General features: G+C 35.6%; 1 protein-coding gene and 1 long non-coding RNA gene across 2 annotated transcripts; one reads left to right on the top strand and one right to left on the bottom strand.

The window, feature by feature from the left end:
• Positions 1–696: 696 nt before the first annotated feature.
• On the top strand, positions 697–2,204 carry LOC130749480 (uncharacterized). Its single transcript, XR_009022933.1, has 2 exons — positions 697–982; positions 1,704–2,204. It is a non-coding gene; the product is annotated as an uncharacterized LOC130749480 (long non-coding RNA).
• A 3,378-nt stretch (positions 2,205–5,582) lies between these two features.
• On the bottom strand, positions 5,583–6,733 carry LOC130744381 (putative 3,4-dihydroxy-2-butanone kinase). Its single transcript, XM_057596573.1, has 2 exons — positions 6,073–6,733; positions 5,583–5,902 (listed from the first exon to the last, which is right to left on the bottom strand). The coding sequence occupies exons 1-2, from the start codon at positions 6,731–6,733 to the stop codon at positions 5,583–5,585; spliced, it is 981 nt and encodes a 326-aa protein (XP_057452556.1).
• Between the last annotated feature and the right edge of the window lie 5,502 nt (positions 6,734–12,235).

Here is a 12,235-nt window from a genome sequence, read left to right as displayed (position 1 = left end):
ATAGACTTTAATTTGAGCTATGTAAAACCAATTTCGGAAAAATCATAAATTCAAAATTCTAGGTTTTTAATTAGGCTTAAAAAGTTATAATTCACAATTTCAGTCCTATAATTGTTTTAGATGTTTTCCTACCCTAGTTACCCCTTGAAATTTCCTAGGAATTAAATTTCTTTGAAAGAAAAGTTCAGTTTGCCCTATTTCCCTAGGGGGTGGTCGTGGCCTATATGCATGCTGTGGGGGAGGAAATCTCTTTTTGAAACTTAGAGTTGATGCATGATCTTTAGGGTGATTTCAAGGAAAGTTTTGGGTTGAATTCGTGAATGAATTACCGAGCATAGGGGTGAGAATAGGCCAGGCCGCCGACAGGGTCCTATGGCCTGGCCTATTTAAGGCCTGGCCTGTTTAGTAAAAATGTTAGGCTTGGACTTTCTGAAAAGCCTTTATAATTAAATATATCAGGCTTAGGCTTTCAAAAAATCCTATTAAGCCTGATAGGCCAGCCTGTTTATTAATTATTATTTTAATATATTATATTTATTAAGTTAATTAAATACATATCACAAATTTTGAAAATTGATTTTTGGAGAATCTCATCAGTTATCACTCCTCCTCTAATTACGTCAACTTTCCAATTCTATAAACCTTTAGTTTCAATTTTCCATAGTCATAAATTACAATATTAAATATCACCTTTTATATTTCTAACCTTATTCTCAATTGTCACATATCACTCTCACTCACCTTTGCCGTTTCAATTTTCCTTTTCGCACTATCACTCACCTTGCTTCAATTGTAACCATTGACGAAAGCTACTGGTTGTGTTCCCTCTCTCTGCCTCGCCTTCCCTTTCCTTCTCAAGTGCTGCTTCAATTTTCCGCTCTCTGCCTCGCCTTCCCTCTCCTGGTCGCGTTCCCTCTCTATGCTCACCTTCTTTCTCCCGGCGCAGGTCACCCTCCCTCACCGCCGGCTTCTTCCTTTTCCTGTAAGTGCTCTATTGCTCTTCATTCCTCTGTTGAAAATCCATAATTGAATAGGGTTTTTTGTCAATTTGGTGATTGTTAATGTTTAGAAATCATGTGTGGAGTTTTCTGTCACAGTATCAAAACATAATCTAATTGCTGTATTGGTACCTCTATTGCTATATTTGTACTTATGAGTTCTGATTGTCTTAATTCTTAAGAATTGTTATGTTTTCTAAATAATGAATACTAAGAAACAAAGAGCTGGTGTAGAAATGTAAAATTATGGAAAATTATAAAGACAAAATAGTTTACAATGGATATGTGAAAAAAAGAACAAATTAATATATTTTCATGATCAGATCAAGTAAGACTATAATATCAAACATACAGTATGGAACTTATACCCTTTGGGTGCTCTAAGTGCGAGCCTCGCCACCATAGTTTCTTACCATTAAGTCTGAGTAAAATAGGACGCAGTAAACATTTCAGGGGTATGATTTTAGGTGAAAAACATGGCATGCTAGCTTGTATGCCTTCTTGACTGAAGCATGTGCAAACTTCTTTGGTATACTTGCTATGGTACTGATTTAGAATGAAATTTAGGTTGGATGCTATTCTTTTATATTCTTTGGTATACTTGTTATGGTACTGATTTTTATAGCTATTAGGAGACACACAACTTTCTTTAATCTGTAGATTTACAACTATATTGTTGACATGAAGAATTAAATTTATTTTCAGGTTCACAAAATGTCTTCTCCACTTAAGAGCAATGAACTGGTTTCAACCAATTATGTTGTTTTGTGGATGAACCTGTCCAACCAGATTTGAGTCAGCTACAAGAAACTGAACAAGGAAATGATCAAGTAGGCGAAGAGGCGGTGATCAAGAGAAAGAGGAAGAAAACATCGTCTGTTCGGGAAGATTTTTATGAAGTTAACCTTGTCGGAGGTACAAAGAAAGCTGTTTGCAAGTATTGCAAACAAAAAAATGCAACTGGTGGAGTAGGGGCTAATACTACTATACTAGCCATTTGAGAAGGCATGGAGAAGCTAGATTTCTAATGTATTATGTTGATCTTGTGCTTGTATTGTGCTTCTATTGAATTGTATGTTGCTGCTATATGAAACTGAAGTTGTTCAGTCTTGATGTTGGTTCACTCATTTTGTTGATTATGTCTTCATATAGAATTGTATAGTGCTGTTGTTCACCACTTGAATGCTATCTTATTTTGTGGGGTGATTTATATTGTTGCAGAGAAATAAAAAAAATTAGATGATTATATTGGTATAAAATTTATTCTGAAATAGGCTATTAAATAGGCTATCAGGCCAAGCCGAGCTTTCGAAAAGGCCAGGCCAGGCAAAAAAAAATCCTATGATAGATAATAGGCCAGGCTAAGGCCTAAAAATTTTGAAGTAGGCCTGGCCTATTTATGCAAAGCATGGCCTGGCCTAGCCTATTCCCAACCCTAACCGAGCATGCTAAATGTTACTTGTCCTCCAAGTACTTGAATAACATAAGGGAAATTTTGAATATGTTATGTGTTATATTGAGCATGCTAAGTGTTGATTGTTTCATTAAGGGAAGGTAGAATATGATATGAGTTATATTGAGTATGTTATGCTTTACTTGTTCTTTAAGTTAATGATAACATGTTATGTGTACTTACATGGAAATACCTCACATGAACCTAGATTAATGATGTGTGTAGGAAATGAAATGAAAATGATATTGTATGCAATATATGAGCTAGAGGACGTGGACTTTAAAGAGAAGAGAAATTGTCGGAATGAACTAGAAATATGTTTAGGATAATCGTTTTTGGTTGTTGACATGTTGGTGCTTTTAAATGAGAAGTTGAAACATTAGTTTCTTACTTGTTACTTGTTCTTTTGAAACCTGAGTTTTAGGCCAAATTACCCATTTAGGGTAATCTTCTTGTTCTTGCCTAAGGGTTACTTTCCTATAGCTTAAAGACCTTTCTGGTTTAATTAGTCGCTTTAAGTGGAGTAGCTGCTTAGTGGCTAAGTAATTGAGCTTTTGTGATCAAGGATTGAAATGTACAAGCTTGGGACTCGGAGAATTGAAACGCTTGAGGAAAGACAAGGAGGAAGAAACGTTAGCAAAGGTAAGGGAAACTCTCCTAGTTACTAGCTAATATGCTTAGGTGTCCAAGAATCACAGATTCTTAATGATTTTGAATTGTTGAGGCTTAGGCCATTTATTGAATTGTTGAGGCTTGTGCGAAAACCCTAGCCCATATAAACCTTATGAGCCTCGGTAAACGTTCAACACCAATACACTAAACCCTAACCCTAGCAGATGTTGCGGAGGCATGAGTGAGAAGATTAACGAAGATGATATACTACCCTCTCTTCCACATATAGGTCAGGGAGAATGGGGAGAAGGGCAAGGAGCAACCAAGGCAAGAGGAAGATGAGATAAGGAGCATACTTGTTTTGTGCAATGGGAGAAAACTATAAGCTGGGGAGAGAAGCAATCTAAGTCAAAAAAAAAATGAAGTCTCATTGTGAGTACACCACTCTTGTTATGTGTTTGAATTCAAGTGTTTATTATAGTTTTTAACTCTGCCATATTTTTAGTTTTCTCTAGATTACAATTTTGGTTTGTGAAGGACATTAGTATATTTATCTACGTGTTGATTCATCATAGCTTGCACGTTTGAAGTTTTAGAAAGTATGCTAGAATTTTCAGAATCTTAGAGAAAATTTTCATAAACTTACAGAAAATTCTAGCTTACTTTCTGAAAATTCCTATAATTTATTTGCCAACACCATTTCATCTAACTCATTTCATCCAACACCAACTGATTTTTCACCCTTTCTCTCTTCCTCACCCTCAAGTTGTTTCTTGTCGCCATGGGTGAACCAGACAAGTATAGTATTGGCCGTGGGGCGAACCATCGAGCTTATGACTTCTTCTTCAACATCCTTTGTCTTTGATGTTCCTACCTTTCTTTTTCATATGTCGAAATCATTTCCTTGATCTAAGACATATAATGATTTGTTTTCCTTGACTGCCAAGGAATGGAGAATGTAGAGATTTCAGTTACAGAATTAGAGAAGAATGGTTGAAATACATTAAAGACTGGAGTTTGGGAAGGTAAAGCATGTAACCTAATGCTCATACAATGAACACTTTATTATTTTTTGTTATCATTATGCAAGGGTATCAATCTTGCATAATTGGTTTCATTCACTTATCTATGAACTATTTAGATCATTTTTAAACAAAAAGAACATGACCGTGCTTACTATTATCTAATCTAAACAACCAATTAAAAAAAGGATGAAATTTAGATAGAATTTACACATTTTTTGTGGCATATTAAATATACATAATTAGTAATAATCATTGTGCATGCTGATAAGAAGTTACACGTTAATTTTCTTAGGCTTCTAAGGAGCATGCTCATATTCAGCTTGTGGAGAATGCAGTAGCTTCTAATGGGAGAATTCACCTAAGGGGATGCACTCAAATGGATTCATAGTCTATTGTAGCTTGTAATGGATTTGTAGGCTATGATTTTGAGTCCTCGAATTTGCCTATTTTTCTTTACAAATCAGCTAACTAAACATACACCGAAGCAGTTGTTCGGTGGTTTTCTCATTTTGGCTGATTTGAACACAATGAGTGTTTTCTAGTAAGAAAACATTGTCTCATCAATATCCTAGATAGGCATCACCTATGTTGCAATCAACTGAAGCCACATATACTTCTTGGCCACTTTGCTGATATGGACATGGTTGCTAAAACAGAATGCCCTAATACAACTTCATAGTCACCTTGTGAGATATAGAATAAATATGACTTTTATAATAATATCATAGGCTTATATTTGTTCGTAACTCTAGTAATTGATTACATGATGTTTTTTGGTGTGACCTAGCTTTAGATGATTATGATTCTGCAAGTCTTATGAATTTTAATTTTCCTATCTCTTAGAAGTGAACAATACCCAGAGCAGTTTATTTCTTAGCAATGCTTTGCTATAGTTGATCCTTCGTTTCTCATCTAGCACTACTTCTTATGGAAAGTCAAAGAAGCATGACAAAGGTGAATTTTTAGATGATACGATAGTTATATTTAATCAGAATTAATGGAGTATTAATGATTCACAACTGAAGTGTTGAATACCAATGAGTGAGTTTCAGAGCTTGGAATTTTCCAGTACTATTAGAGGGAGGAGGTTGGAGAAGAAGCTACAATTAAAAGTTAGTTGAAGTTGAACCATCTTGAGAGGAAACACTTAGAGCATTTATTGTGAAGTGATGTCGTATGCAACCACTATTTGATGGAGGAACACTATATAAATATTATACTTATATAATTTCTTTACTTTTTTATTAACTTTATAAATTTAAGATAATAGTTTGGAAAAATTAAATTCAACAACTCTTTGAAGTCCCTCAATACCTTCCTCCAAAACAAAAAAAAAACATGCTCTTGCCGGAAATAAATTTAATAGAACAAAGGCAATACCAAGACTTTCAAAAAAATATAGTAGGCATGAAGTTTAATGCAAGTTTAGTTGGGGAACAAGACCTTCATACTTTGGTTCTTCCTTTAAAAATTGTTGTTCTTTCTTCAACTCCTTTAAGAGGAATCATTACCACTAGAGGAACGTGCCAGAGCCGCCACTACAATAGAGTTGTACAATTCAGCTACGCAAATATCCCCAGGATCTGGAGTTAGCTTCTGAATTTCAGGAGAAATCATCCCAACCTTTGATAGCATAAATTGGGTATATTTTGCACCCTTCATTGCTGCGTCCACATATTTTCTGAAAACAATATCAGGATAAGATCCAGATACCAACTCCTCTTGGAGAACCGTCACAGTAGGAAGAATGGCATCGAGGGCTGTTCTGCAACCAACTGCAAATCTATAGTACTTTTTCAAAGCAGCAACACCACCTGCAAGTGGTTTAACCTAAACAAATCCATCATTACTTGAGCTAGATGCAAGAGCTACACTTGCCGCCTTAAACAGGTAGGTGAGCGCTAGTGATAAAGAACCTCTCATAGTACGAATGGCAGTGATTCCAATATCACTAAGGAACTATGAAACATCATCAAAAGGATACAGTTCCAACTCATCTTCACAATTTGAGCCACTCTGCACAAATTGCTGCCACATATATCACCATCCCCAAGTATCTTCTCAAACTCATCTAACTGCTCCTTTAGTTCAATAGCACCCGTACAAACATTGTTCACAATTAATTTCATTCGAAGACCTTCATTGGTGAGATTTCCTACAACTTCTAGATTCTTGTAGAAATTCACCAATGGGGATTCCGGTATAATTTCTGGACAAGAAGCTTTATAACGAAAATCAATGTCAAAATATGGCAAAGAAGGAGCACTTGTTCGGAAAACAATCCTCCGAAGAATGTATGGATCAGATCGGATAATAGAAATGGAGAAACCACTCTTTTCAAGAGTGGTCATGAAGGAACCAGCATAGAGAATGTCTAAAGTCAATCCATGTTTTTTCTCTAACACTAAAGTTGCTTTGCCAGCTATGATCATCACCTCAATCAAAGGAGTTGAACCTAATCCATTGACCAAAGCAATAACTCTAGAACCTCCACTAAACGAAACCCCATAATAGTCCTTAGAGATAATATGTTGAAAGGTTGTTGTAAGTATATCGTTGATAGGTTGGTTTTGGTCCATGACTTGATGCTGGTCATGGTCCATATCCCCACTACCCGGGTAAACAACATCTAAAAAATTGGTCATTTTGCATGCACCCACTGGAATTTTAACATTTAGGGAAAATACATTTTTAGATGTGTAATCAACTTCTTCTATAACATCATCTAAAGAAAAATCCTCTGCTGCAGCAGCTCTTGCTATCTTAGCAACTAAGATTATGCCCGCGAGTCCAATTCTATTGTCAGGGACATGACCTGAACAATCATCCTCATGGCGGTGATAATATGTAATATGGGGGGAGAGAAATTAATACTCTCACGAGCATGAAAATGTTTTCATGTTAAATTTATAAGAAAATATTTTTCATATAATTTAAATACATTTTTCATAATTTTGAAATATGTTTAGAAATACAAAGAGAAACACCTGCAAAGTTGAAGATTTTCGTCACTTAATCATTTTAGTTTTGGAATTAATTATATTTGTTAAAAGGGTTTATCAGTTTAAAACACTACAATTGAGTATTTCAATACATGTTTTTGATATATTTAGTCCTTTTATTATGATTGTACAATCATTCTTAATATCTCAATTTTTTTTATAATCAAACTACTAATTGATTCGCCGTGCAACACACGGGTAAAAACACAACTGATGAAGATAATGAAGATTATGAGTTGCCCCTACTTCCACAATAGGTCAGGGAGAAGGGGGAGGAGAAACCAAGGCAAGAAGAAGAGGAGAGAAGGAACATACTTTTTCCATGTTATTTACCTAGAAATTTGGTAAGGAAAATGATTCTTCCTCCGAACAATGTGTAACTGACATGTGGCCACTACTGCAGTTTTAAAATGCTAATTAATGATAACCTTTTCAGTTTTTAATTCTTTTCCAAATTTACCCTTTTCTACCCACTTTACACATCAACCGTTAGTGTCAATATTCACTCCTTCCCCAAAGTTTGTTTCTTTCGTCTTTTGCTTTTTCTGAACCGGTGCAGGAGCATCTCTGACGCATTCCTTCCATTGTAGAGGTACATATACATTTTGATATTATTTTCTTAGTTCCTTCACATTTTCTTTTTAACCCAAAATAGGATTCACTTGTGCTTGTGAATTGTAATGATCGTAACACATTTTTTTCAATTGATGCTTAAGAACAACTTCTCCTTTTAAGCATAACAACAATTGATTCTGGATTTGCTTAGTTTTTATTTATAGTGAAACTTATCATTAGCGTTTGTCCATAAATTTAAGTTTTAACAAAACTCTATTGGTATGGTTGTCAAGATTAAGGCATGGACGTGGTAAACAATGCAACTGTGGAAGAAAATGAAGAGCTTGAAGTAGGTCTTAGTGAGCGAATTCCAAAAGTGGGGATGATTTTAGATTCTGAAGAGAAGCTTCATACTTTGTACAACAAGTATGCTTACGAAGTTGGATTTGGGGTTCGTAAAATCAGCATAAAACGAAGGTGAAGTCAAATATTACTCACTTGCATATTCCAAAGAAGGTAAATATGTATGTAAGACAAGTTCTTCTAAGGTGAGATTGTCGACCAAAACCGATTGCCAAGCAAAAATTTCAGTGATTGTTCATAGTAGTGGAAAGTGTACTATTTATGGTGTTAATATGGATCATAATCATGTCTTAAGTCCAAAAAAGTCTCGATATCAAAGGTCTCATAAGAAGATGGATTCTTATAGAAAAAGAAGACTTGAATTAAATGATTGTGTAGGAATTCCATTGAACAAAAAATTTCACTCATTGGTAGTTGAAGCTAAAGGGTATGATTACTTGACATTTGGTGAGAAAGATTGTAGAAATTACATTGCAAAGCTGAGACAAAGACTTGGAGTAGGGGATGCTGAAGAACTTCGTAACTACTTCACTCGTATGCAACGAAGAAATTCAATTTTTTTCTATGTCATTGATATGGATGATGACCGATTACAAAATGTTTTTTGGGCAGATGCAAGGTATAGAGCATCTTATGACTCATTTGGAGACGTTGTATCATTTGATAGTACTTATTTGACTAATATATATAGCAGTGTTTGCAGAATCAGACCGGACCGGACGGTTCGACCGATTTAACCGGGAACCGGAGACCATGCTGGTTCGGTCAATGCATGAAACCGGAGATTAATGAAACCGGTAAAGACCCGGTGGAACCGGTCAAAAATCGGTAAAACTGGTCAAAACCGGGGGTTCACCGGTCTGAACCTGTTCATCTTCTCTGAGCTTTCCGATCATAAACTCTGCGAGCTCCGCTCTGCCTCCCTGTTTCTTAGCCTGAACCATGAGTTCTTTCTCCTCATGGCCCATGCCTCGTTCGTTCAGATCCGCAGGGCATTCCATGGGTCATTGCTCATATGCTAGGAGGGAGCGTGAATATGTTAGCTGTTTGAAGTTAAAGTGTGTCCTTTATTTGATCGGTTGAAAAGGGTGGGTGAGGCACACTACCACACACAATCGCTTACAGCTAGCATTTTGAACTTTTTTATCAGTAAAAAATGACAGCCGTTTAGCATTCAAATCATGGGTAAGTGAGAAAGTTTTCATTTAATATTATGATTTAAATTTGAAATCAATAGAATAAAAGCTACGGATTACATACTGCTAATAATTTACATAATACATATTTTTAATTTTATATTTTACCAAAATATTGTGTACAAATATTACTATTTAATATACAATCGGTTGGACCACGGTTCAACCCCGATCTGACCTGTGAACCATGAACCAGTGCCTTGACCGGTTTGATGACCGGTCTGGTTCTGCAAACATTGATATATAGTATGCCATTTTCTCCTTTTGTTGGAGTGAACCACCATGGGCAATCCTTCTTATTTGGATGTGGCTTACTATCAAGGAGGACATGGAGACATATGTGTGGTTGTTCAAATCATGGTTGGAATGCATGCAGGGGCGAGCTCCAAAAGCAATAATTACATATCAATGTCGATCTATCCAAGTAGGAGTGGCAGAAGTATTTCCTAAATCTTATCATCGCTTTTGTCTTTGGCATATTATGAAGAAGGTGCCTGAGAAACTACGTGGCTTTGGTCAATATAAAGAAATCAAGAAAACTTTAAAAACTCTTGTGTATGAGAAAATGAATTTGTTGATGGCTAGCATAAAATGATTGAAGATTATGGTCTTCAATAAAATGAATGGTTAAGCTCCTTATTTTGTGAACTTAGTTGTTGGGTGCCGATATAATTAATTACCTAAAATTTATCTCGTGTAAAATCACTCTAACTTAAGTGGTTTATATGTCTAAGTCACCAAATATTTGGACATATATCTCAGAAAATTCTAGTTAATAACACATTTTAAAATATTATTTAATCGTTAAAGACTAGGGTGGTTTTACACAATATTTATTTTGAGTATATTGGGTCATCATAGTAAGTATTTTAATTGTTAAATAGTATTTTTTTAAAAGGTTAAACATTATATATTACTACGGAAAAGTAGCGCATGTTTTTTTTAAAGAAGAAGTCACGTTTGTAGAGAGTAGAGGTACCTTTGGAAATATTTTTTATTTTAAGATGTTAGATAATTAATGTCATTTCCTCTGAAACATCAACGACCATGTGTAGAATATATATGGTTCGGTGGAAAATTCAGAAGATTTCAGTCGGATGCTATAGCGAGTCTCATTTGGTAAACAGTAAGAAGTCTAAATCTTGATGAAGAGGCTGGATTTAGATCCTCTTTGGGTTCTTTGATGAAAATATTTTTAAGTGTCAAGGTAGAAGATTGAAAGGTAAAAGAAGAACAGAAAACAAAAAGAAATCAAAATGGTAAAGGAAATAACATTACATTGAATATAAAAGTGAGAATCACAATAGACTCTTAATCTCTTTGTAGTCGTCTGTCACATAAGACTTGTACGCGTCCATGGAGAGTTTGTGTAAGGCCCAAGTTTTTTTTAAGTTTATGCTAAGTGAATAAACTTCTTATTCACGATTAGGGTTGATGTAATGTGAAGGGAAACCTGAACGAAAGTTTATTAAATGAAATATATTTATGAAGGAGAAAGTTCAGGAAAAGTTCAAGGATTGCATTATGATCGATAAAAGTTATAGCACGAACGTTTTACGCTTAAACCTAGGTCAGAAACCCTAGTATATAGCTAATTTTCACTTTTAGGCACGATGGCAGTTAATTCCAAAAATCTTCAGAGAGATGTTAGAACTTCTCTTTTTCCATATATCACAATCGTTTCGAGGCGAAACTCTAGGATCTACGAACGTCCGATTCCAATCATCGGAAGTTTGCCGAAACCGAATCCCTGGTATTTCAAAACCCTAGAATTTCTCGACAATGAAGACTTTATCTATTCAGAGCTTCAAATGAATATTCTACACGCGTACACCCATTTCTCTTGATGATTTCAATCTTTCTTCCGAAGGAAGTTTTCTATTCCGACATTCGATGCAAAAAGCAACTTATCGGGTAAAATAGTTTTATACCGACTATGCATTAGTTGCCAAAAATACAAGGAGACCTCTTTATAGTTTTGGAATTCTTTTGCCAAAACATATCTATTAATTCACGGAGAATGACGCCGGAAAAATCAGATTCGCGAAACTTTCATTTTCCCGCGAATTTCCAACCTTTATATATAGCAAAGAAAGGAAGAAAAACTCAAATTTTCCTCCATTTTCTTCATCAAGGCCGCGAGTTCTACAAGGGAGGGAGAAGAGAAGATTTTCTTCATCGTTTGCTTGATCGTCGATCAATCAGTTGCTACTTCAAGGCTTCGAGGTATAGTCGCTAATCCTTACCTCTGATCGCTTTTTCCATAGCTTTTCTGTAGAGTTTTCTGAGCGGATAGTTTATGGGTTTTTGCAAAACTATTCTGAATCTTTCATTTCTGATTCTAAACCTCTTCCTTATGCGCCCAAGATCACTTCTGCCGGGTTAGATTTTCCGTTATGTCGCCGGAATTCCGCCGGAATCAATTTGAACCTAAAATACCCATTTTTGGAGTTTTTGGTGTTAAGCTTCAACCTTTAGGCTGAAAACTATCGCCTTAGCTTAGTGCTAGTAGGATTAGTTGTCATAAACGTCGTTGGTGACGTCCCTGCAAAATTTTATTTTTGGGATTTCAGTTTTGAAAATCCTAAGTTAAAAATCATGACCAAAATACCCCTGCGACAGTTTTTGATCCGATAATTTTTCCGAGTTCAGAATACCCTTAGTTACGGCTTATGAAAGCATAGGAACCAAGTTTGATCGAAGAAAAATCGAGCCTCATAATTGCACAAAGTGGCCGAGCCCTATTAGGGGGGAGGAGGAAAATTTCCTTTTCCGAAAACTTGTCTTTCGCGCTAGTTTATCGTACCTTAGGGTATAGATTACTTAGAGTAACCTTAGTAAGTCTTGATAGCTTAGTTTTCGATAGATTCTGATAGTATTTCTGTGGTTTTGCTTTAAAGGAACTTTTGAGGAATTTCCTGAGGAGCAACGCTTTGCTTGTGAGGAAGAGTTTGAAGTTCACCCTGGAGAATCTACAGGTGAGGGCTTCTCACTGAATCTCTAGTTAATGCTTAGGGTCGATGTTTTCGAC

Source organism: Lotus japonicus, chromosome 3 (assembly GCF_012489685.1).
Source record: "Lotus japonicus ecotype B-129 chromosome 3, LjGifu_v1.2".
Lineage (NCBI taxonomy): Eukaryota > Viridiplantae > Streptophyta > Magnoliopsida > Fabales > Fabaceae > Lotus > Lotus japonicus.
Note: the sequence above shows the minus strand (reverse complement) of the source record. Positions and strands in the feature narration are given on the sequence as shown.

What these genes read in the sequence shown, in the direction of transcription:
- LOC130744381 (XM_057596573.1), bottom strand. Translation starts at nt 6,733, where the DNA reads ATGACCAATTTTTTAGATGTTGTTTACCCGGGTAGTGGGGATATGGAC. An exon ending in TGTGAAGATGAGTTGGAACT is followed by an intron (nt 5,903 to 6,072) that starts GTATCCTTTTGA and finishes AACCACTTGCAG; the next exon opens with GTGGTGTTGCTGCTTTGAAA.